Consider the following 27,764-nt stretch of genomic DNA (forward strand, 5'->3'; position numbering starts at 1 on the left):
TTTTTGTTAATCACATTTTCCTCATAAAAAAGAAGTTAAGATTTTTTTTTTAAACTCCCTGTGAACTCAATTAAAATGGGGAAAAAGGGGAACATTTGACAATACGCATTTCTGATATAGTTGGAGTTACAGTGTGTTAATTCATTTATATGTCTTACCAACTCTAACGACCCTATACAAATGTTTCCAGAAACAATTAATCTAAAAAAGTGCTGCAAGCACATACAACACATACAATGTTAAGCTACTTGTACTTTACTTAAGGATTTTCATTTTCTGATGATTTATACTTCTAATCCTTTACAATTCATGGGGAAGATATTTTACTTTTTACTGCACTACATTCTTCTGACAGTTATAGTCACCAGTTACTTTGCAGATTAAGAGTTTACTTAGAAAATCTGTGATGAGTTTATAAATTATGATGCACTGGATTACGTAAACTACCCAAAGTATACAAACTAGCCTTGACCTCCCATACAATTTAAATGATGCTTGCATGTAAAATGCAATAATGAAGTGTTGTAATATTATGACATGGACAGGAACCATTCTGCTGCATAATGAGTACTTTTGCTTTTGATATTTTAAGCACATTTGGTTCATTACACTTCAGTATTGCTGTAACATTAAACTTCATTTAAAAAAAAAAAAGAAAGTATAAAATATACTAAATTAAAAAAACTGTAGCCTGTGGCAAATAAATTGACTACTTCAGTTTGACCAGAAGATGGAGCTAAAATACTTTCCTCAGCTTTCTCTCTGTCTCTGAGTCTGCTCACTGATCTTATTGAATATGACAATTTATAAAGTCAATAATTTAGTTAAATGACTAATAGTTATTCATAGGCTACCAAACAGTCAAAATGCAGGTTTCTATACAGGTTCACGTGCCAGTAAATCCAGTATCATTGATTAAAACTGAATTGTAAAAGCTCTTAACTGTACGGGGACTATGACATGCTTGAAAAGCAAAGTGTGTGAGAGAGAGCCATTGTATGTATGAAGTATAGGCTACATGAACAGCCTATTGTACTGTGTAACACTTCATTGTGATAATGATAAAGCACGATTAAATCTAAAATAGAATACACTTTACTAAAATTTCATAAAGGTTTCATTACATTGAAAAATATGTCAGATATTCTCTGTTATGTTGATACAAAACATCCACATTTGATATGTGCTACTGTTTACTGTGAGAGACCATTCATATGAATGCATGTCACTGTTTGAGACACGAAGACAGCAGTGAAAGCCACGGGAAGACCGGAAGTACGACGATTTTGCCTTCAAAATAACAGCAAAGAAAATACAATTGAAAAATAACAATACATTAATAATTAATTAACTAATTTCTCTACCCAATCAATTTAGCTCGAGTATTACTGAGGACGTATCAGTATTTTTGGGACAGGACACTTTATCTCTGGCTGTGTGGTTACATTTGGTTATTATGATCAAAAGACAAACCTTACTATTGGTTAGTTTTGATGCACACAGGCAACCACAATATGTGTTAAAAGTTTACATCTAATCCACCAGATACATATAACGTTATATATCGTAATATGTACTCTTTTATTTTGAAAGATCGCACAGGAAAAACGTTTTTAGAGACGCTCCTTGACAGAAGTTGGCGGTGCGCCTCACTTCATCCGTGGAGCAGAGGAGCGCAGCATTACGCAGAGCATGTAGCTGAAACTACATCAGACTGCGGTGCTGAAGTTTTTGGATCGGACTTTCTTTTTCTTCGGGAGAAACATTTACGACATTTAGAGCTGCTCTTCGACACTTAACCTGTTTGGAGCTAAAGGCAGCGGAACTGAACCACGCAGCGATACTCGGGTCACCATGGAGAGCAATAAGGGATTACTTCGCTGTAAGATTGTGGTGGTCGGCGATACGCAGGTTGGCAAGACTGCTCTCCTTCACGTTTTTGCCAAAGACTCGTACCCGGAGGTAAGAGAGACTATCTCATTGAGATAAACACACAAATAAAGTCCCTAAAAACCACACGGCACGACTAAGTCTCCATCCAGCCGGACATTTCCAGTGAAACTTCAAAACCTGCTGATATTACCTCTGATACCAGATCATCTCATCTGGGAACTGACTGATGACACACAAGATGTTATTCACATTTATTTATTCTAATGTGGTTTTAGTCCTTTTTAATTGATGCCATTTAAATTAGATGCTGCCATGCCCATGGGTGCTTTCTTTAGGCAGGGTTATGTCTTTCTCTATAATATCATTTAGCTTGATCTTTGCGGTCAAAACAGATTAAATAATTACATTTTTAGGTTTCAGACTCATGCCCGTTCACTGCCCAGTTGCCACAGAAATCTAGGCTCTGTGCGCTTTGCGCATCGCGCGCGTCAGTCCGTGCAGGAGCAGTCCGTCAGTAAATACTGAAACATCACAGCAACAACCAGTGAGCTGAACAGCCTCTGAATCAACATCTGTCTTTCTAGAGTGTGTGCAACATGCGAGTAATTAAATGTACAATTACAATGTTTTCATGTGAGACTAAAAACTCTAAATGTCTAATGATATTAAGACAAGACAATTCACATAATCTTAAAGATTTACGGTTTAAAAATAAGAAAATGTATTGAACAATGTGACCTTAAATATTTTGCAGATAAGTGTTAAATGAGCAGTGGACATTTTGGACAATATCAAGTGAGATTTTCAATGAATAAATAAAATCTGTGTTTATGTTTTGTCTATTAATGATAATAAATGAACAACAATGGGAAATATAATTAATTTGCATATATTGTATTGCAAATAACAAATATATGGTACACTGTATGTTACCCCAAAGTAGAAGACAGATTGAAATATCCTCTGTACTTCAACCGAAAATGTTGAACTGTTGAGGACAATGAAATCAAAGCTCAGAATTAGCCTCATCTACTTTACACAAACACACTAGAAATTCTTACATCATCTAAATTGAATTTCACCATGTACACAACCACCCCTGTGAGCTTTCATCTAATTTTGGCCACCCGTGTCTCTTTTCAGAATTATGTTCCCACCGTGTTTGAGAATTACACAGCCAGCTTCGAGATCGACAAACAGAGGATCGAGCTCAACATGTGGGACACTTCAGGTAAGACGCACTTGGCTTTGGTTTCACCCCTTTGTGTGGCGAGATTAAGATGCCAATGTGATGATGAGTGGTGTGCCGCATCATTGGCCCATGAACGAGTTTCTTTAACAGGCGCTCCAGTCTCGTAAGCAGCTGACTCTTTGGAGCGTTCAACAACATACAGGCTGTGGGCCAGAAACATTAGCAACCACTAAGAGTGTGTCAGGATAATCTGTTGGGAGTACTGAACGACACATGTTTTATGTTCAATTTAATGTAGACCCACCACGAGCAGAAACAGTGTTTTTGTTACTTTAGTCCTGTCATCACCTTTAGAATTAATTTGAACAGCCGCTTCAGAGTTATATCAGCTCTGGGAGAGGATAAACAACTTGTCATTCAACATATTGCCTGCTCCAAATAGCTGTCACGACATAATCATTTCTTATTTTGTGTTAACAAATGTTGATTGTTGAATTGTTTGTCCACTGGTGATACGGCTTTGGGCCAGCTGTTCAGAACTACGAGGTTAACTGTAATATGTGAGGAAGACTCATGCCACAATGTGGATTTTTAGGCCACACAGCTGAAAGTTACTTTACATTTTTGAGACTAGACTTTCAACAGCCGAGAGTTCGTGGAGCTCGAACAGTCAGATTCTTTCGAATGTAAGCTAACTTTCTTCCTTTGTCAGCCTTCAGGCCCTTTCATATTTCATTTCCACTTCCATAACGACACCCGAAAAACTTGTTCTCACACCACCACGGAGAGCAGCATTAGTTCACAGCGTTCCATTAACCTCCACCCATGCAGACATACGGAAAGACCAGCTAGACAGGCTGGAGATTAAGAGCTGCTGCTGCTGAGGCTGGTGCTGCCTGTTGGTTTGCAGTGGGTGAGGCCACTCGACTGTGTTTGAACAACACCCTCTGAAATTGCTGGTTGTTTCTCCCACACTCACACACACACAAACGCACACATTGAGCTGTGTGGTGGATGAAAATTACGCGAAAGGAATGCTTAAACAGTAATTTACTCCACCGCACAAAACAATTTCAATTCATCTTTCTGCATGAATCATGTGCTTTTCCCTTGAATATGTCATAATAATGGCATCCTCTTGCATACAATAGAACATAGGACATAGCTCCCAGCTGTGAATACCTGTACCTGTGTGAATAAGATGGAAGCCATTTTGTCATCAAAGCTTCCCTAAGCCTTCTCCATTAATACATTTAGCAAAAATCTTTTTCTATGTGAGCGTGTGCTCCTGTGAAAGAAAAATGTGAAACGAGTTTAATAAGAAATACTTTATGAAGGTTTTATGGGAGGATACACACCAGCCACATTGATTTTTTTCCAACCTGACAGCCCAAATACTGAATTCATAGCTTTTTATTGATTTTTAAAGCAGTAATAAATAAAAAATATTCAAGAATATGCTAAATTGTACTTAAAGTTGTCGAGATAAAGGTAAAGGAAGGCCCTTAGGAGTCATCATTTTGGAAAATACTTTGTTATTTTCTTGCCGAGAGTCAGATGAGAAAATCAATACCGCTCTCACAATAAATCTGAAGCGACTGACAGCAGCTGGTTATCTTAACATAATAAGTATTTATAAATATAGAAAATGTATTGGATTTCTGTCAAAAAACAAAGTTTGAGTGATCTAGATTATGGCAGGTGATCCGTGTCTGACCTGAGCTGGCTTCCTCCAGCTCTGACAGAAGGCGTGTGCGTTGCCTCGCAGCGTCCCTGCGAGCTATTCTGGGTCTGCCCCAGCGGACAGGTGCATTGGCACCTACATCAGTATTACCACAGTTCCCCCTGGTACCTGCCTCTCCTCACTAATAACTGAATAGGGGGATTACAGTCACTCGGCGTGCTTACAAGGATGGTTTTGTGTGTGTGCTGCTGCAACAGTCGCTGTAAAACCCTTGAGTTCTGAACTTTGGTTCTCACTTACATTTGCCATTTCTTATGCAATCACAGTTTTGTTTGAGTATATACATATATGTCTGCTGGTGTGTGTGTGTGTGTGTGAGTGTGTGTATTCACTGGCATGTGCAGGCATGCGTAGGAGACAGTCGGGAAAATGTTTGTCCGCATGTAGTTTGTTGTCTGTGTATGTGCCGGTGTATGTCATGGCTAGTGTGAGCAGTTTGCATGACAGCAGGTGAACTGAACCAGTGGGAGAGAGGCCGTGGCTGAAACTCAGTTATCGAACATGCATGATAGAATCAATATCATAACAGTTTAATACTCATTTTGGTGACAAAGTGGTACCAATTTAATGTCAAATTCTTTTAAAAAGTGCTTGTTGAGATTTGTTGTAAGGAGATTCAGAGAACCAACGGATGCAAATACAGATGATGAAAGAACACAAAGTCATCACAGTTTTATGATACGAGGCCAGCGCTCCAGTGAGGATAACAGATTAGAGAAGGAAGGATGAGAAGATAAGGAGTGTTGTGAGAGTGAGAGGCAAGGTGCCAGAACGAGCTTCAGAGCTGCTCGCTCATTGTGCAGAAACAAACAGTGGATTTAATTAATCAGGCACTTGCTGTGTGACCAAACACTTGCCCCCTGTCTCCTTCATTCCTAATCTCGCTACACCACCCACTGCCTCTTCACCCTCTTGCCTCTACATCCTTACATGCTTGCTTCCAGACTCCCTGCCTCGTAGGTTAAACTCTATTTTATTTATTTGTTTCTGTCTTCCCGCCGAAGTAATTTCCTCCCTCGGTCTACTCTGTGTATACAGTATATCTGTTATCCTTCATTATTGTCTCAATCTTTCTGCCAGCCTCATCGCTTTCCTTTTCTGTCTTCCATGCTGGGTTGTATGCTGAGTCAAGATCGACAGTCAGAACAATATTAGTCAAGATGAGTTTCAAAGTGCTTTTTCGGCCTTGGAAAAGCAGTTGACAAACCAAACTCACCTTTCTCCGAATTTGTATCCATATGTGTATTAGTCAGCAATTAGAAATCCAGCAGTGTTTTATTTTTGAACTTAATTTAGGAATATTATCAATTAAACACAATATAAACTGGTACAATAAGGGCTTTATTTCAGTTCATATTGTGCATACAGTATCAGCAAACTAATTTGAAAATAATAAAATGACCAAAATCACCACATGATGAATCTGGAAGCGTCCAGCCCCCTAAGGGTCTGGGGTCCCGGTGCAGTTGCCAGCCCTGAAATGACACTCTGTCCAGGCCTGAAAATCAGACTGAATTGCCCTTTTGTTTCACTTAATTTCTCAGTCTGACATCGTGTTCCATTGTTAGCCAATTCTGATTGGAAGATTGCCCAAACCAATCAGTAGCAATAGCGCCCATTCATTCCAATGAAAATTGCTCAACTAGCGCATACGCCAAAAATGTTTTCTCACTTCTGGTTTGCTTCTGCACATGTGCACGAGTTTTTCCTCCCTGGCCCAGGCTAGTCCTTCCCAAGATCTATCAATCAAACACCAACACTCTTTACTTTATTTTGTATTTGCGTTTCATTTAATCGGTTCTATGCTTTATGGTGCTGAAAAAAATGTGGATTTAAAATCGAAAGCTTGTTGGGACACAATTAAAAATGAACAAAAAAAAATGATTTCTGCTCATAACATATCACTTAAGAAATAAGTCAAATTCTCCTTTGTACGAAGCTTCTGCAATATCTGAATGTGCCTCCTGGAGTCATCAAAAGGCAATTGACCATAAAACAAAAAACAAATTAGTCTCAATTTGCAAGCCATGTTAATAACGATGACACAGCAGTTGTGTGTAGTGAGGGACCTTTGGTCACCAAATGAAAAATAAATAACAAGACTGAACTTAAAATCTTATCCCAGCCGACCTCATGTGCTACAGTATAACACCGTTTTCACGACTTGATTCTCCTTTCTCTGCACTTTTCTCTCCCTTTCTTTAGTTTCATTCCTTCTTTATAACGCTGGCTGCAGACCTCTCACCAGTCTCTTCTCTCTGTTTCCAACTAGCCAAGGTCAGGAGTCCCACTGTATTGGGGCACTGCCCTCTCAGCACTCTTGCACTTGATTAGCTTAGCTTGCAATTTCTTTGTCAGTCTCTCCATCTGTCTTCATGTCTCTCCTACACTTCACACTAAATCGTTTTCTCATTTCCTTTGAAAAATCCCATGCCTCCTCCGTCCTCAGCCCGGTGTGTCCTGGCAGTTCAGATACCACATATGACTCACTCTAATCTGTCTTTATGGGCTGTGACAAAAAACTGACTTGGTGCTCAGAGTAATTCTGCACGCATCTGGTCAATTATTACCAATTTGCCAATGTGGCTCTTAAAAAGGTCATAAATTAGATTAATAGACAGACTCCAGGGGTGACCTTTAGATTCTTAATTAATTCCCCGAGGTTCATTATGAATATGTCCTAAAATCACAATTCTAGAATCCAAGGTAATGTTATGTTGTGTAATAATATTAAACTTGGTATTAAAACAGACCTGTCCTGGTTCGCCTTCTGGCTTTATGAGTTCACATGTCATGACTTGTCAAGCATGAAAGTATGGAGGTGGTAAAACAAGTTTTTTTGGGAAAAGCACATTACACAATCTTTATGTTTTGTCATATTAAATGTGGGGAAAGAGAGACACGTAGGTGGGTATACTGTAGCTTTTAAATAGGCAGCCATGTAATATATTTGACATATCGAATTATAGCTATAGGGTTGGTGAAATTCTCCTAAAACATGTTTTGTTATATTTGTTGAAATTATCTTTACATCCTGACAGCAATCAATAAATCAAATACCCTGACAAAAAAAGAGAAATAAATACGTTATCGATAGCGATAATTTCATTCGACCCAAATTAAATGATCGTAAGGGCTAACTGTGTGTTCATCTGCGTGTATTCTGTAACAGCTGAGTACTAACAATAGCCATGTTCGTTTACATTCATTAGGATATGTTTATGTTCAGAATGATAATCGGGGGGAGCAGTTTTGAATGCAGGCCTGAAGGGACAGACTCTTTTATTTTGATGTATTTTATTTAGTGACTTTTGACGCTAGTGCTGCTAGCTACTTTTAATAGGAAAAGAGTTGGCAACACTGAACTGGTTTTTTTTGGCTAGATAATTTTTAATATCTAGCGTATTCTTGCTAGATTCTCAACATTAAGGTGTTAATATGTTAGAGTTGTGTTTGTAACTTGTTTCCTTTACCCCCAAGTAGCCAAAAGGATTCTTAATTAAGCTGGTGTTAGCAACATTACTTTAATCGTAGCCTCAGTTATGCTGAATAATGTGTTTTGTTTGTGATGCTGTAACACACATAACAGGGTTTTAAATTAGGGTGTGAAGTTTTGTTGGCTTGGCTGGATTCATAAAGAACCAGCATATTTTTACTGTTGCTGCAAATAAATTCAAGCCTCTACATCTATTTCTCTCTGTGGCTGGCAGACGACAAAAGCAGCTGTTGCCCGCAGGATACTCTTGCCACAAAAACACAAGCCTCCAAAACATACAGGTTTCACAAGTGAGAATGTGAAAGTGTGAGGTAACAGTCAATAAAGCAACAGGCTGAACCTGCAGTGTCACACCTTCAAACAGTGAGCAATGAAAGGAACGTCTTGAGGTTTGCCGCCCTTGAACTCTGCCCTCCAGGCCGCTTTCTCTTCAGAAGCGCGTAACCTGAATCTTCTGCGGTACTTCCTTGAGTGCTCGACAAGTCAATAAGAGCATGTCAGTTTTTAAACACACACGGATGCTTGCTTGCACTCACAATACACATGCTGCTCTTTCTGTCACAAACCATGCAAACATTGCCGGCACTTTCAAGACCCTGTTGCATCCATCTATCGCATCCCAGGTCCATGGAGTCTGTGGAAGAGATTGCCCTAACAATGCATCATTCATTCATGAGCAGCTTTTATGACACCAATTACACGTTGGCTCCTTGAAAGCACTACCTTGATGTGCTCCGAGCGAGCATCTGCGTGTGAGTGGCACCTGGGCTCCATGACAGGAATGAGCGGAGAAAATAGCTCGATGCGTTCAAGCGTTTCAGAGGCTTTTTGGATAGAAGGGCAGAAAGCGGAGGAACTGGGATTTTAGTCCAAGTGCTGTTGTGTTTTTTTTCCCCCATACTAAACATGTGCAGGGGTGTGTATGTTTGTGTGAGTAAGCGTATGGGTAAGTGCTCTGAGAGATTAGAGGAGTGGTAAAATACATAAATAGAGACAGTGAAGAGACAGAAGGATATAGTGTCAAAGTGGAGTGCTGAGTTTTAAGTGCTCAGAGTCATGTGTAGGAGAAAGCATGCTGGACTAAATGAGTGTGAGTAGGTTTACATACTGTGAGCCTTTGCCCCCAGTCACCCTGATCTGGTTCTCTTCTGCTCATGCAGCCCTTTAGAAGACCAAGGGTACATTGAAAATCAATGGCCTAGATGCGTCTCCGCTCTCATTCCCGGGGGACACCTGGTCTGTCTCTCAGCTACTGGTGCATGTGTAACCGAGCAGTCTGTCTGAGAGAGACAGCAAGTCTGGATGAGCACCCAGGACCACTACCTTTTAGGTATAAGACTCTCCAGCATCAACACATTTTTTCAGATTAAACAAAATGTGAAGACAATAATAGCCAAACCTGACACAGCACAAAACATAATGTATAGACATGTTTAAATATTGATCACACACACAAAGATACAGTAGCACACATTTAGAGTGGACGGGTGGGTGGGTGGGTGGGGGGGTTTGTAATGTCCATTAACCTTTTACTTGAATCACATCATATATTCTATATGTTAGCTACTGTTGCTCTTTCTGGTTGTTAATCAGACATTTTTACTTTGTACCTTCATTCATGCCGATAGTTCATTTGTCCAGTATAATTTAGCTGGAGAGCTTAATCTGTTTGCTCCATTGATAGAAAGTCCGTACTCTTAGAGCCAGTTATCCAAACAGAAACAGTCCTTTCCAAGCTATATTTTCAGAAACATCTGTTTCCATCTCGTCTAAACTTCCAAAAATATGCCAGCTTACATAAAACTGGACAGAAAGTTGTTAAAAAAAGGACTAAAAACAGTTGACAAATCAGAGGCATAACTAGAAAGGTGCACTCAGTAGAAGTGTGTCTGCAACAAACTGCTGTATTTTGTGACTGAATGAATACCATACTGTAACTGGCTAACCCCCCATCTAGACACTCTAAAACACTCTTTTGTTGCAAAAGAGGGTCAAATTTATGTCGGTTAGACCATATTCATTACAGTAAAATATTGTCAACAAGACAGCGGACACAGGCATTTTGAAATGTTATCGGGCCGTAGAGAAACACAGAGGATTCATTCGTCATTTAGAAAGTGGTTTAAAACCATAATGGCTCAGTTGTTATTATTATGCGACTGGAAAAAAAAAGTAATTCGACTTTGTAGGGCACTTTGTTGAGACACAAAAGCACACGAGGACACTCAAGGGGTCTATCCATCCACTTAAGACCCCCTCTATTCCTTATCTATAATGCAAGACATAGCTACGACCACTCCATTCAACCTCCAACACCTCAGCCATTACTGAGAGGGTTGGAGGAGATAAAGCGCGGTGACCCTATTTCTACTGTATTGTGATATACCGTGAGTTCTACTGTACGATTGAAAACAAAACCCATCTCACGGACAGGCTATTAACTGTTACTTTACAAGAATGATTACCTGGATGTGAACATCATATTCTGTAGTTCAGTGCTTCTCAACTCAATTAGCTTTTCACAAATTCTGAATTGCAACACATGCTGTTAGGTCTGTTGGTATTCCTGGCTGGGAGTCACAGCTTTAGTTTATAAACAGCTTTGTAGTAAAACTGTGTTATATAACTAGAAACGTGACACACATTCAAAGATTTGAAGAGAAATATAAAAATGGCAAATTTAGTTTGAACTTACAAGAATGACTTTTCTAAATATTTTTAACGAAGTTACTGTACCATACATTTTCTTAATATATATGTATAATATTATACGCCTATTATAATAATATAATGGACTGTCTTTTCCTGTTGGCTGAATGGCCTTTAAAACTCCTATCAAGCACGTAGAGTGTAGGTGCAGTCGCACAAAATAAACAAGAAATATGGATCAGAGCTCCATGTGTTCTCTGGGTTTGAACATCAGAATCAGGGCTGCGCGCTGGAACATAAGGCTGCTCAGACTGCATATAAAATCACAACAGGAGCTGGGAGCTTTAATGTGAAGGGGGTATGCCCAGATGTCCCCCTGTCATTAATTTGAAGGAATCCTGCAGGATTACTGCTGATTTCAGGAAAAACTCTGCTCACTGGCAGCGCTCTCCTTCTGTGCTAACTGAGTTAGAAACATGCAAGAACATCACGTATCATTTTTCACTGAAATACAGCCTGGTATTCTGGTACTGGTCTCAGTCAAATTTAAATAAACTTGACATAAAGGAATACTTCAACCTGAAAATGACCATTTGTATATCAATTACTCACCACGTGTTACCGTGGTGCGCTACGCAGCCGTGCATGAGACGGTAGCGGCAGAATCATTTGGGTGAAAATGAATGTTTGTTACTGAGACTTGGATTATATTCTGCTCGAGTTTGTAAATGGATGTTTTGATATAGTTTTGCTGTTGTTAAACCTGGCCTCTATTTACTCCAATTTAGAGTCATTTTGGAGTGAAAGAAACATGGTGAGACATTCACATACAAATAGGCACTTAAAGGGTTGGAAGGGAGTATTCTTTTAAAACGGACGTGAGAAGCTGATTAGACAAAACCTGAGGGACCTTTAGCCCGATCGTTCTTGCTGATGACACTTTCAATAAACACATGTCATGACCAGTTTAAGTCAAGTTAATACGTAAGCACATCATTAGCTAGCGTGTCTACTGAAGGTATATGAAATGTAAACACAGTGTTGTTCCTTGATTTCATCGCCTTCTGTCTCGATTGACAGGTTTATGTGCTGGTTGACTTTAACACTCTGAGCTGTAGGCTTTAGCTTCAATCTTTATCTTTGTAATTAAAAGTTTTCAATGTATCACTTTGACATCCTGGATATATTATTCAAACGTCTTCGCGAAGGGACAATATACAATATACAGACTCAAATAAAGATAAAATAAATATATCTGTTTAGTGAATATTAAAACAACGATTGACTTCATCAATGTCTTCATCGGAGATTTCAGTCAACCATATACATATAAAAACGTTTGTGTGAATATAATATGGAAAATCCAAATCTGTTGTCACACTGCAGACAAGCACCTTGTGCAAAGACTGTTTGCCTCTTGATATGACCGGCAGAACCAGCATCAATCATTGCTCCACACTGCTTTTCAGACTATTGTTTGGTATTCAAGCAGAGGAGTTTTCACAGCATATTCCAGTTACATTAATCCATGATTTATGAACAGCTAAAACGCTTCATTTCACCACGAAGTTAAATCAAACTTTGAGTTAAATGAAGCACTTATCCTCTTGAGATTTGTGAGCATGCTGTTGTTGAATTGACTTTGGTAACATTTTACATTAGCTGGAGTTTAACATATTATAATCACATTGTAAAGAAAATGGTGATATATTTATCATATAGGATAAACATGACAGAAATAATAATATCCTGTAATGAAGAATTGTTTTGCACTCAACAGAAGCAGCATGTTTCCTCAGAAGGTGAGGCTATTTTGCTGTTATAATATTAAAGGTAATTCCAATGATTTAGTACTGCCCTTCCATAAAGTTTGGGGGTGAGACAAAAAAAAAGTGGAAATGAAAGCAGGGTTCGATATCCGACTAAAAACCAAAAATAGACTGGACCCCACATTCCCCACAATGCAACTGAATAGCATATGTTTGGCATCAGCCCTGGCAAAAGGCCACTTCTTTAACTTGAAACGGCCAGTTTGTCACGCAGGCTTTCTCTTTCTATATATTTGTACTCTCCATGCCCACGGCAAGATAACCTGGATGACACGGTATTATATATATTTTTTTTTAAACTTGACAAAGCTCCTCCAGAGCCACAGAAAACATTATACAAATGTTTTCACAGGCTGAGTAGTACTCTTCATAACTAGTGAAATGAGTGCTGAAACTGTAAGCTTGTTTTAATGACAAAGCAAACAAAATGAGAGAATAGAGAAAAATATATCAGGCATAAATATTTCAATGCAATTCTGTGCAGGGAAAGCAAGCCGGACCGGCACAGTGTTGGCTCTGCAGGGTGTCTCAAGGTGTTGATGCATAGTCGCTGAGTGATTATCCCCGCTGAGCGTGCATGGGTTTCTACTGAGTGGACTCTATTACTGTATGATAATCATCTGAACGAACAGGCTGCTTTCTCTTCTGTTATTTGCCAGGCAGACTTATTGTCGCCACGGTTCACACAGCACGAGTGCGTGGCAGTAATGCTTATTCTCTGTGGGAGGTATTACCTATATCTTCTGGTGGTGGAAGAAAAATACATTAATCAGTAGCATAACATCATAGCATCTGGATGTATTTCAGACCTGGATGACCCCCCACTCCCCCAAAAGAAAACATGCACTATTTTTGTAGAAGGGCATAATTGGGACTGGATTTCAATATTAATGACCAGTACTGTGCTGTGATGGAAGTTGGCAGACTAAAAAATGTCGTGAGTGAGGAGTAATAATGATTTTCTGTGCAAACATCTCAAGGTGTGTTTATGTTGAATCACGCAGAGCCGTGAATGCTGAAAGATACAGCATGAAGTCTGATAGTCTCTTATCAGTCTCTTTACAGCTTTGAGCTTGACTAAGCAAAGAATATATATTTCTTTTGGTTAGTGCAAAAAATACAACAGCGGATGTTTAATAATGAGTTTTACAGGTTCAGACAAAATGAGAAACAGAAGATATCTCCGGAACGTTAAAAAAAAAATCACCAGCCAGATTTACTGTATTCAACAGAATGGATAATGCGCCTCCCTTAATTTCATGATTAGGAAACCTGCCCGGTGGGGCTCATTAAAGGTCGCTTATCAAGAAACTTCATAAAAAGCTTTCGACTGAGCTGAACTTGCAGTACAGTCAGAAATATACAGACGGGTGATGAATTGAACCTGAATAAATGAGTAACTAATGCAGATGCTTCTGCACAAGTCATGAGGTGTCACCGAAGGGTTTGACGAGTATGAACATGATGTGATGTGGTGTTTGTGTTTACATCGTCAACGGCTTAAGATTTATAGATTTTGGAAATGTTTTGTGAGTAAGTTATGTAGGAATATACTATTCTGTTCATCTTTAGCCTGGTTAGTTTAGAATGAGTATTTAACTGCATCCACTTAGTGCTGAATAACTATTTTCTCTTGTACATATTCTGATGATTTAAGAGTGTCTATTTGCCAAAACTAAAACTCTGAAGTATTCCAGAGTACAAGCAATAAGAAGTTGGAACGGTTGTTTAACTCAAAAGAAAAGAAGGCATGATGGACTATTTAATTAGTATTCATTCAGATTTATCCATTATTAAAAATATATACAGTGCAGGATTTGTTAGTGATTTATGAATTTTTACTCCGGATTGTATTAATATCGGTTGTCTTGTAGGCCCCCGCAGGCTGGGCATAGTAATATGCATGACTTGATAATATAAACTTCATTCATTCAAACATAGTCATATTTATAGTCATACATATAAATACACAGTGTGTTTTTGTTTATACATCAGTACATGACATCTTCTTTTTTGTTCTTTTAATAAGTTAATTATGAACAGTAAAAACGTCTGGACTGTTTTTGATGAATGTCTGGTTAGGCGTCTTTGGTTGTAGATCATCGTATTTATGGGATTCAGAGAATATATTTACAGAAAACTATGATGAGATTACATTTAGGTTGGTAAGAGATTCATTCAATTCAATTTATCGTCCAGTTATAAAGATGAACACACACACACACACACACACACACACACACACACACACACACACACTGTTCATTCTCTATTTCCAGCTTCTCAAATCAGGATCTGCTGCTTTTCTTTTTCTTACATGAGAAAGTAAACTGAATCTTTGTGTTTTGGACTGTTGCTCAGACAAAATAAGCTATTTGAAAATGTCACTTACATCTCTAGAAAATTGTGATAGTGAAAATAATAATCCTCAGTGGGTCATTCATTTCATACCATTTGCATTCCTGTGTGATGTCGGTGTGCACTATAGACTTCAGCTGACATCAAATGGCACAATTAAAGGATCTCACTCTTAAGCGATAATATGTTGGTGACAGGAACAGGATACACAAACCTGTCCACTCCTGTAATCCAGCCCAGTGTCATGTCATTAAAGTGGATTACTTACCAGCTTTTGTGCATTTCCATTTTCAAAGCATGTTTGGCTTCAGGTGTCACATTACTGAAAGACACTTTGTGTAGCTCTCCTAGACGATATCATTCAGGCAACATTACATGAGCCCTTTAGGGAGGGGGCGGACCTTTCTAAGCAGCCACTGAATCTAAGAGATGTATCTGGCAAAAGCTGCACACAAGTTGATTCCATAAAATTACAAGAGGGCACGGAAAGCATACACTTACCAACCTGTAAGTGCGAGCAAAAAAAGCAGACAAGAGGGAAAAAAAGGAAACGCTTTTTGTACGAATTAAACATCAAATGCATGACAACCCCATGTGGAGTAACAGCATGGTCTTGTTGTTTCCCAGACTGTTGTGCGTCACTGTGAAAACGTTGTACAGCAGAAACACATCTGTTTGACGTTTCAATTGGCTCCTTTTAAACGAAACTTAAATACCTGTATGCTGTCTGTGACATACTTAAGTATTAGAACAATTTGATTCTGTATGACTGGTGGAACTTTCAATGCCCCTCAGTCCTTTGAGGTAGTTTAATACATGCGGTACTCCAGTGAGTGCCTTTTTGAGTTTGCTCTTGATCAGAGGGTTTCAGACGGAGACAGATGGGCTGAGGTTTCTTTGTGCTGCTGCTACAACAGCAGGAATCTTCCCATGAGGGGAATCATACTACAAGTCCCAGAGAGGGTCAAAAGAGCTCACAGATCAATACACATTAGCTGCTGCTCGAGTGCTGAACATGGATTAGTTGACATCATGGAAATTTGAGGGTTGCAGTCTGTGTGTGTTTGTGTGTAATAAAGAGCCAAGTAAGCACTACCGTTATCCAAGATTATGCTAATACCAGTGTTATGAGGACTAGTGGAGCCGAATTAATTTACAAGCATGAATGATTTCTTCAGTAAGTATTTAATATATAAAACAAATAACTAGAGAGCATCTTGCGACGCAAAATGGGACCAGGGGCATAGTGTGGGCTTCCTACCCCCCTACTTTCTGGCTTCCTTGCTCAAACCACACCCATCTTCGAACTCTGCCTCATTTGAATCTCATTTACACACTTGTAAAGTTTAATGGCCGCATCCTGCACGGTTGTGATCTGACCGCAGACAGACAGACACGTAAACACCTGGCAAAGTACTCAAAACCGCTTCTGTGGTGGTATCTGCTCCAGTAGTACCGTGGGTGTTTACACACAGACTCACAAGGTGAAAACAATACCAGTGTCACCGTGGCGGCTGGTAATAATATGACAATAATGAAGTATCATAATCTCAATTCTTCTCAATTTTATGATGACATGATAGACCTCTATTGAAATCCTTTGACACAAGGAGCATTCAAGGAATAGTTCTACATTTTGGTAAATATGTGATAGATGAGAATATTGATACCACTCTCGTCTCATCTGTGCATTAATAAGTAAGGAACAATGAGTTGTGTTACTGGCCACCTGATGTATGTCCAATATTTGCTCGTGTTTTAGCTTTTTTTTTTGGTCTCCACCAACTTCTGAGGGAAATATCTAACTTTGTCTGCCGTTTGGTGCTGAACAGGTAGTGTGCAGTGGGTTTATTAGAACTTTTTGTTTTTTACTGCAAACAGCTGCATGCTGCGGCTGAAAATGCTGATGAGTGCTGAGAGAGCGAACCAAAACACTTAAGTTGCGATCCAGAACACCAAAGCGGCAGAAGACACTAAAACTTTCAGAGCCGAGAGAAACTGAGGAGTCGAGTGGTAATTATCTGTGGTTTCAGCACTGTGAGCAACCTCTTTCACATACAAGTAGACATTTGATCCATTCTTGATATGAAAATATTGATTTGAGCGACTTCAACCGCAGACATGCACTCACAGAAAGAATGCAATTAAGTGTATTTCCCAAAATGTATGTAGGCTAACTACTCCTATAAGATAACATTTGTGACATCGGTACAACCCGCTGTATGTTGTCGGGACGGTTGATGTCACAAACCAAAAGCCTTTGACAGCTTAAGTCTTTAATTCAAAGCTTGTTTGGGGATGTATTTGTTTTTGGAGCCACTGATGAGAGGAGAAGGATCCAAGAGCAGAGAGACTTGAATCTCAGGAGACTCTTGATACGTGTTTATTTTGGCAGGGCTGGGTAGACTGAACAGAGGAAGACTTGGCAGAACAATAAACAACTACTGCTGCTGAAGAAATACTAACTCACTATATACGCCAGAGAAAAGCAATCTGCTAAATAAACTACTCACGTTGTCTTAATGTCCAGTCCAAATACAAAGCAAACTCGAGAGCAGGTAGCACTCTGCTGCATTAGATAACACTGGATGTTGACGTTCGATGAATCCCGGGTTACATGCCTGCAGGGGATCACATACCCTTGGTGCATTGACACATGACGACCTGATCAGCACCCTGGACAGTTAGACAGTGAGTATATATTTCAATTATTGGAATTATGTTTAACTTCCTGACACTAGCTCTAAGCAGCATCAAATACATAAATTACAAATAAAAATGCAATTACATATTTCCTAATTTTCCTCAGTTGAAAAATAAATACTTTCTCAAGGAAAAACTTTTCTAAATGTTGTCAAACATATCATTGGAATATCCTTGTTCTGATACACAGGAATAAGTGCCAGTCAGTCATGAGATACATTCAAAGGAAGATAAAATGTTCAAATGTGGAAATTGTAAAAAACTAACATACCTGCAGTTAGTTGTCTCTGTTTGTATAATAATGTATAGGTTTGTAGACAAATCCATCATTTATTTAAGTATTTTGGAATAGTCGGCACAAGTTCTACTGATAACAGCTGACAAAAAGACATTACTCTGCATAGCTGTAGCCCATATAGGCCCTGGTGTAATGTGTGGAAAAGTGCTGACTAAGCAGCTCTGCAAATGACTTATTTTACTGCATCCTGTCCTATTGCCCAGGTGAGACCAGCAGTATTTCATAAGCAGTTTGTATAGCTTCAGGTGGGTTGAGAGTAAGATCTCTTGTTGTTGTTTTACACAAAGACAGAAACACAGACTTAAAGGATGAGTTTTTACTGTAGAAGCCTTAACTGATGACATCGGCACAAACGCCGTCAGTGACATTCAAATAGAAATGTCTGAAAATGGGTGCTTTTTCTAGACTTGTAGAGGACTACTCAACTCCCGTTTTCTTTTAATGGAGCAAAGATTGAAACTTTTTAAGACTACAGTTTGTCACAGCTGCCATCTGATGCAGAGGTGGAGCTGACGGTGTGAAGCTGAGCTACAGCTGTCGGATCACTGAAGCCAGTGAGCGAGTGTGGAAGCTGACGAGACCTTCGGGTGGTTTACTGGGACTGTCGGATACACTTCCACTCACCCTTGCTCCATTTACCTTTTATTAATTTAATCATCCTCATTTTGTGTCAAGACTTGATCTGTGCCTCGTAAAAGCGAGACACAAAAGTTAGAGTGAGAGCGTGTGTGTGCTATTACAGTATGTGTGAAACCCAGGAGCAGGAATTAGTGAGAGAGACGGGGTAAAATGGTTGTGGCCTTTAGTTTGACATTTCTGACCACAGTAACACACATGCACAAACACATGGTTTGCTTTGGGGCCAGATTTTGACAGCATGACAAAGATGGTGGTAAATGTATCTGCTTTTTTGGGCACATATACTCTACTTGTATGTTGCCCTCCAGGTGTGCTGATGTGGTGTAATGAAAATTTAAAAACAACTTCGTAGCTTAAAGAAAAATCTTTTTTTTTCATAATTTTGGTCATCCATATTATCGGTTATGATAATATTTTACTCTACGACTTAACGGCAAGGAACTGGTGAAAACACGAGACAGGTTATTAACAAATCCTCATCCATCATTGTGTAACTTTTGTAAAAGTGAAAACACAGTATGTATTTAAGTAAAATAATTATTAACTAAATTGTATATAGTATTGTGCAGGATTTATTTGGTACTTTTGTCTTTATTTTAACTTCCAGATCATCATCAACAGAATAACGGTGGTCAAAAATAGAGTCGTAAAAAAACAGTAATTTTGTTTTAAAGTCACAGTGAAATGGCAATTACGACATATTTAGCTTCTGTGGTGTGATATATTTGCGATTGAAATGCAATATGCAGAGTGGGAAGTTAAATTAAATGAGTCATTAAATATCTGTTGTTTAACAGGAAGAGAAGGTATTTTTGAAGTTCAAAAAAAATACTCAAATGCGTTTTTTTGACATAAAAAATTAGATTTTTTTAAGGGAAATAAAAATCTCCTTTAGTTTGTTTTTAATTCAAAGCTGGGTTATTTTGAAAATAACTTATGTGTAAATTGTGTTTTTATCTGTTTGTGCTGTATGTGTGGCAGCAGCTCAGATTCAGTCGGCTTCTATGGGAATTTTCTGTCAAACACATTTTTGTAAAGTTGCCAAAGCCCCGTGCACGGTGACAATAACACGAGTGTCGGAGACAATGAGGGAAACGGAGAGGGAATGGTGTCCCCTCTGGATAGGAATGTGTCCCCTTGCCCAGGTCACAATGCCCAATTCAGCCCGGGCCCCCGGCATAAAAACATGCCATTCTGAAATACCAGGTGACGCTTTGTGTGAGCCATTCATTATCTCACTGTCACATGTCTGTCTGTTGGCTTATTCAAGACTGTCAGACGAACAGACCAGGGGTTGTGGACGAGGCCCCTCTGCAGTAAATAACACCCACTCATTGTCATCTGCAGAGTGGCTTAGTTCACGGTAATTAGATTTGATCATAGTTATTACCGCCAAAGGTGCTCTGTAATGACTCATTTTGTGATAAAACTCTTCTGCAAAGTAACTAAATGACATATAATCCACCTGGAAACGTTGGTGATGTCAGTGTGTATTTTTCGCCCACAGGTTCAGCCTACTATGACAATGTGCGGCCGTTAGCGTATCCTGACTCAGATGCTGTCCTCATCTGCTTTGACATCAGCCGTCCGGAAACACTGGACAGCGTGCTGAAAAAGGTCAGTGTCGCATTAACAGAAGTGTGAATGTGTCCTGACAAAGCAGAGATGGTTTTCAAGGTACATTTTGTTTCTTATCAGGACTGCAGGCATCATAGCAGCCTTAAACGATTAGGTTCTGATATTTTCAATCTTAACACATAACTCACATGCCTTGTGTAGTGAGATAGTTATGCGTAAATTGATTCTCCTCTCTGTACTGGCCATGAAAGGATTTCTTTTAAGCACTACTACTACTATACTGCCTTTTTGGGCTGAGCAGTTAGTGTGCAGTGGGTTTTTAGGGCTTTTTCACTGTAAACAGCTGCCTACTGCGGTCCAAAAACGAGGCACAGATAAACAATAAGCGGAACTCATTATAAAGCTCTCTAAAGCTGAGGGGACCTGCGGATTCGGGTGGTACTAATCTGTAGGTTTATCACTACGAGAGACCCTTTTTCCATTGTCATTTGTTACTTTGTTATTGTGAAATATCGACTATAGAATCTTAATGGCTCCGTGGCTAGAGCGAGTCGTTCTTTAATCACAAGGTTTGCAGCTCAATCCAAAGTATCAAATATGCAGGTTACTGTAAATGCAGACTTATATACATCTCTTGTCTTATAGCAAGAGTAAAATCCATCCTAGTGTTGAGTAATTTAATCAGCATGGAACACAAACTTTTCTCACATTTCTCTTTGGAAACTAGCAGCATTTTGGATATTGATAAATCTTAATTTTAACTGCTGATGAACATCTGTGCCGAGCGTTTGACCTTTGAGTCAATAGACATTCCTGCAGTCAGCGCCATCATTCATCGATGACATCATCAATACGAGACAAAAACACGTATCTTTTATGTTAGACAAATTCTCACACCTACAGGGGGTCCACTTGAGAACTACCTTGAACTTTGACCCTATTAGATGACCTCAGTAATCATGGTGAATAAACTGATCTCACAATGCATGCCAAGGATGCCAAAGAGACATGTTGATGGGTCACTCTATTCAAAGTTAAGATAAAAAACAAGGGAACTTATCCTGATTCTGTCTTATTTAAGTGCCACTTTGTCTTGTTTCCATTTACTTTGGCATTGCTAGCCTCCATCTTCAAATAACTCCCTTGCAGCACATACCACTTTTTCTCCTGCCATTTTTGACAGCCTCCCGCTTCCCAATTCTGGTGCCCTTCAATTTTCCTCTCGGAAGGACTATTTTTCTCTCAGTATTGCTAAGCTACAAAAATGCCCCTCGACTCCTTATCACTTCCCCTTTTCCTTTTTTATATCCTTTGTTCTCTTCAGTCCAATCTCTCTTCAAACACTCATTTGATTTCTCATCTAGCATAACGCAGTCTAACGCATGTTACCCCAGTCTCTGCCCGACTATCACCTTCTTATAACGCTTCTTGCTTTGCAGCTGGCGACATTTTCTCACCTTTTCTAAATATCTTTCTCACACGGAGTATGTCAGCACCGCTGCATCTCCGGCTCTCTATCTCTTTTCTGTATCTTTAGGGTTTGGATTGGAAATATTAGGTTATTTGTGAAGGAAATGTTTGATTGTTGTGATGAGAGCATCTCTATATCCAACCTTCAAGGCTGCAGCATAAAGCATGCTCAGCTTGTACATATGAAAACCAGAAGGTGTACAAACACTACAAGGAAAATAGCAGAGGATGACAGACACTAACACACACACACACACACACACACACACACACACACACACACACACAATCTCACTGGATGATGATGGGTCTATCACAGGTCTACAAAAATGTCACAGTCTCTATATCTTTTAAATTGTGTTTTCAGCAATTTTCGACAAAGAATGCTAAATCCCAGTCACATTTGGAAATAGTCTTAACCAGACTAAGAGTCTACAGACATGCTAGTGGCTCTATGTGGCAGTATTTGAGTAAAGAAATGCTTTGAACTAAACGCTAACATCAGCATCACTTGCTCAAAATGCACATTTTCTAACATGCTGATGTTCAGCAAATATGTTTGCACTATCTGTCCTGTTCACTATCTTAGTTTAGCAGGCTAGGGTGCTAACATTAGTTAGTCATGAAGTCATAAAAGTTAAGCTGATGATGGTGTTAGATCAAATATTAAGGGTTTACCAAAGTTGTTACAATTCATACTGAGTAGAACATGAATGTCTGTCTGTTCCAAATTTCATGGCAAATGTCAACGTCATGGAGGCGCTAGAGGAAAAGTAATGGGGTCAGGTCATTAGGATTCTTCCTCTGGGGACCTTTAATGGGAGTTTATCAGAAATATCAGAATCAGCCTTAATATCGCAACATGTGTAATATTAGCGTAATCGCATAATTTAAACTCCTCAGAGGGCGTTAAACTCCCAAAAATAATTCTGAGAACATGACCTCAGTCTCCTAAATGGCAGCTACAGCCCTTCCTGGTGGTTTTGATATCTGTATTTTGAAAGTGCAGTTACCTGGATTGCACATACAATATATGTACATGTATATTGGAAAACTGAATTGTCACTTTTGTCCATTTTCTTCCTTTGACAAACCAGACTCAGCTTCAACTGTGTGTGTTCTGCTCTTTATCCGGGACAACCTACCAATTCTTTAAATTAACACAAACAATAAGCTGCTCTTCCCATGGGTTCTTTTGTGACTCATCTAATTTGCTGCTATTCACCAGTTGCACACTGTTCAGCGGAGCGGCCTATTGAAAGGCAACAGCTCACTCTGCATAACTGCACAACACACTGCGGCCCGCAACAGCAGCGACACAGGCAACTGGGAGAAAAGATCTCTTTGTAAGGGAGAACAAATGGAGCAGCAACGCTCAAAGTGGTTGTCTGTGCCATGGTGTGAGGAGATTGTGACAAGAGTCTCAGAGAGAAAGGAAACGATGGAGACAAAGTTAAATCGTTTGTCTGTGGTCTCTCTGTCTTCTTGCAGCATTTATGACCACGAGCATCTTGCTTTCATGAGCTCATGTTGGGGCAAACAGAATATTGTTTTAAACATTGGGGTCAGCAAAAACAAGAGGGGAATGTTAAGTTACACTTTGATCGATAAAATAAACCATTTCTAGGTTCAAGTTTAATATAGTCACTGCCACATTATATAGCAAACAAATATATACATACCTTTATCCAAATAATGTGGCTTTTTTCAGGGTTTGCACTCGGCCCCTTTCCAAATAAGGAAAATGTTAATGCTACAAAATATAATATTTTTGGCCAAGTTGTGCATCCAGCTTTGTGGCAACAGTTTGGGCTGTATTTCTTTGTTTTTGTTGCCTAGTTTAGTGTGAATAATGGAGTGAAGAATGGAAATGAGATATTGTCTACTATCCTCATTCAAACCTACATTTGATTTACAATGACCCTGTGCACTCATGTTTTTGTCTGTTAATACACAGTGGCAGGGGGAGACGCAGGAGTTCTGTCCCAACGCCAAAGTGGTGCTGGTCGGCTGCAAGTTGGACATGAGGACGGACCTCAACGTCATGAGAGAGCTTTCCAAACACAGACTCATTCCTGTCACCCACGAACAGGTGAGGAGTGCAGAGAAAACACCGCTCATCTCTCTTTATCTGTTTGCAGAAGGGGTGTCAAACCTAGCTTGAAATTAACTGCTGTTCCTGCAACCATATCCTAATAATGCAAACTTAATTTTGCATGTGTGAAGAACTGAACAGTATTGATTTCATTTATTTAACACTATAAATAATTGGAACATCTGTTGGATATGGTTTTAAATGTACAGTCCTTTCCAATTTTCCGCTGCAGCGATTTTTATTTGCCTACAGTAACACTGACTGACATACAAATGTAATGGTATCATTCCAGACAAATGACATCCGTTGCTTTGCTCCCTGGTGCCCATACTGTAAACAAAACTTCCGAAAGTGAATTGGGAGAATGACATTTGCTTCGTTTGCTTCATCATAACTTCCACAAATAAGTAAACACGAGGAGAATAAAAGAGCTGGGACTGAACAAAGATAGAGACAAACAGCCGGATGTGCGATAATACAATTGTTTTGTTTGTGTCTTGGAGCAATGAACGTGGCACGCATGAATTTCAATAGCCTATTTTCATGTAAATGTGAATTCACACTTCTTGGCAGCCATTTGTCAACATATTAATATTTCCTCATACTTCCGACAAAGCAAAGGTAAACAACCTAATTTTCCTGTCAGTAATGGCATCAGAATTAGTCCATCTAGAGCTCAGATTCATTTCTCTGGATATTTAGCTCCGAATTAACAAAAAAACTCTGATTACGCAAACTGTCTTCCCGAAACTGTAACAGCAACAATTCAACTTTGAAACTCTTTCTTTCTTGCCCATCCAATCCGACTAAAATGGTCACTATGAGGACACTTTTACCTTGTTTGGCTGGATGTATACTTTAACTTTCCAGTGCATTCCTAATTAAAGAACATTGTAAGCACATTACTTCTGACGTCACTGTGGCCAGACTTAAGAGTGTTGCTATAGAGATTTTCTTAATGGGCCCCATTAAAAGGGCGGCACCGCAAACAGCCACAAACAGGGACCCTTACATTTCAGCCACCTGACCAATGGCTGTGATCCCCAGAGGAAGCGCATTCATCAGAATGAACCGCATACAAACTGTGTGACTACTGCTGTAATCGGCTTAAAGGCGTCAAAATAGAACCTTGAAGTGTTGGAACGTTTCCATTAATGCAAAAATAATGCAGCCTCCCTGGAAGCACAGCTCAAGTCTTTAATGCTTTTCATAGAAGAGGAATATTATTACCACATATGACTGCTTGATACTCCTTCAATACGGAATACTTCCAACACTGATGGCTGAACACCCACACCGTCTCACAGTATTGATGTTTCATTGCCAAATAAGTTGATGAATCCAATTGATGACACACTCCAGTACAATAAATAATGAAATTAAGTGAGAAATTTACAGAGTAGAAACGCTACTTATAAGATCTAAAGAAGGATTGGTTAAATCAATAAAACTAGATTACTCCCTTTCTTACTATAAGATACACCGAAGCACAGAGCCAGAGTTGTTGCAGCACAGGTATGCAAAAAGAAAGCACAAAATAGAAGTTCAACCAGTCCAGATTTAAGATGGTGATAACCACTACTGGGAATAAGCTGAGTTTTTTTACGCTCGAGTTTTACAATTGCACAGATATGCCATGAATTTTTCATTGCTGTGTGGAGGATCTTAGCTTTTTTTTGTATGCCCCGGCTAGCTATCATGCTTCTGAGAGCGTAGGCTTCTATTAAGAGGAGAGTGTTTACTGTACATGACCAGGAGCTACGGTCTCATATCCACAAAAGGATGAGGTAAGGATAATCTAACCGCATGTAACAAATGGAGATAATAATGAACTTCAAGAGAAAGTTTCAAAAGGGTGTCGCAAAGTCCACTCAGCATTCAAGCACTCCTAGTACTGTTTGGCATTAAAACAGTATAAATGTTTTGACTCTATTGAATTACATGAGGCTTCCAACAGTACGCCAGAGGTTCAACATGGTTTAAGGGCTTTTAGAACGCAAACGGCATCAATTCCACCAAATGACCCCTCTGTCTCACACACATACACACAATGTGTTTGTCATAGCTCCAAGTACTAGCACTCAGTAGCTCTTTAGGTGAGACAATCTTTTTTTGGACTACAAACAAGCACAAACTGCAGCACACGGCTGGATAAATGTTGGAATTTTAAAGCTGCACTAATCTTTTCACAGTATAAATGGATAAAGTGACTGTTTGTAATGTCTTCATGCTTTTTTTGTTTTGTTTTGGTTCAGTCTCAGTCTCAGTATTCTCATCAAGCTTTTTTTCCATCAGCTACAAGATGAGCTGGAGGCCAAAAAACGTGTAAGCTCAGAGTTACAAACAGAGAACAAAGTAAGCAAATAGCAGCTAAAGAGACAGATATTTCTCTCAAGGTTTGGTGGTGACCAAACCCAGAGCTAAAAAGGAGACTAAATATCAGATTTACATTTGACAAGTGGCAAGAAACAGAGCTCAAAATGAATGTTAATTTTGCAAATAGCCTGCTGAATGTGCTACCTGTGTCTTCACTGTTTATTCTTCAATTGAACTGACCCATATTCTGTATTTTCAGGGAACTACTTTGGCGCGGCAGATCGGAGCTGTGGCCTACACAGAGTGCACATCAAAGTATTCAGAGAACAGCGTCCGTGACGTTTTCCACGTCACCACCCTGGCGTCTGTGTCCCGTATCCATCGGCCTCAGCTCAAACGTGCCGGCTCACGTCAAGGACTCAAGCGGGTCTCCCAGCAACCGCCCCGGACTGAGATTCACGAACACCCACCTGCCATTAGAAAGGACCGGGCCAAAAGCTGCGTGCTCATGTAGGACCTGTCTAACCAGCAGCCTGACCCGTGTGCGCCGATGGACATGAAACCATACTGCACATGAACTTAATTTATTGGTAAATTCTTGTCAGATATTTGCACTGCATAAAGGACAATATGATGAAAACGAGAACCGATGCTATATTGTGGAGTTCTTTGACGAATTGTTTGTCCATCTTCAGCAAAACTCTCATTGTTATTTTTTCTGTGTGGCCGTGTTCTTATCAGGGGAGGTCATTGTGGTGGCAAAAGCTTGTCTTTCTTTAACGCTTTTATTCAAACAAGTGGACAAAAATAGTCATGGACACAAACAGGCTGGTACGGAAATGAAAAACTGATTATGAAAAAAATACTAATTGGAAATTACCTAGCAGGAACCAGCATTTACAGTGCTGGTCTTGACCTCTGTTATGTTGTTTCCTGTTTTGAAATGCTATTCTCTCTTAAGTGTTAAAGTAAATGAAGCACAATACAATGCATGTAAACTGTTCCGAGTTGTTCTTAAATGTCAGGGAATAAACTTTGCTTTTCCACTTCATATAACAAGAAAATCTGGACGGATGAAAAAAACTCGTGGGCTGAGATGACACAAATGTTCTTTAACCACAAGTGCTTTTAATATCGAAAACTGAATAATCACTCACCACATAAGACTGAAGTGTTGTGAAATTAAAAGTGTTCTAACAATCCACACTGGGAAGGAAAGTCAGGGAGGGAGTGAAGGGGATGACTGCTATGTTGTACATGTGATAATAAAATAAACATATAAATAGTGCTTAGCTGAGTGTTGGGACTTCTTTAATATTCTGTGAACTGTGATTCTGTGACTGTGAACTGAATTTTTATGCTTAAAAGATTTCAGTATATTAATCGCAAATAGCATATGCAATGATAAACATCAACAAACCACATTAAAACTCATGGATCATTCATGATCTTACATTTTTTAACAAGTCTTTGAGCTAAATGCTAATATCAGCATGCTAACGTG

General features: G+C 39.3%; 1 protein-coding gene across 1 annotated transcript; it reads left to right on the forward strand.

The window, feature by feature from the left end:
- Window positions 1–1,670: 1,670 nt before the first annotated feature.
- LOC116381303 (rho-related GTP-binding protein RhoN-like) lies at window positions 1,671–27,548 on the forward strand. The gene is made up of 5 exons (XM_031843355.1): window positions 1,671–1,962; window positions 3,037–3,124; window positions 20,309–20,418; window positions 23,807–23,941; window positions 26,520–27,548. Exons 1-5 carry the CDS (start codon window positions 1,855–1,857, stop codon window positions 26,772–26,774), a joined length of 696 nt encoding a protein of 231 aa, XP_031699215.1. The 5' UTR covers window positions 1,671–1,854; the 3' UTR covers window positions 26,775–27,548.
- Window positions 27,549–27,764: the final 216 nt, after the last annotated feature.

The sequence above is a fragment of the Anarrhichthys ocellatus genome, unplaced genomic scaffold, assembly GCF_004355925.1.
Source record: "Anarrhichthys ocellatus isolate YVR2014 unplaced genomic scaffold, GSC_Weel_1.0 scaffold4, whole genome shotgun sequence".
Taxonomy (NCBI): domain Eukaryota; kingdom Metazoa; phylum Chordata; class Actinopteri; order Perciformes; family Anarhichadidae; genus Anarrhichthys; species Anarrhichthys ocellatus.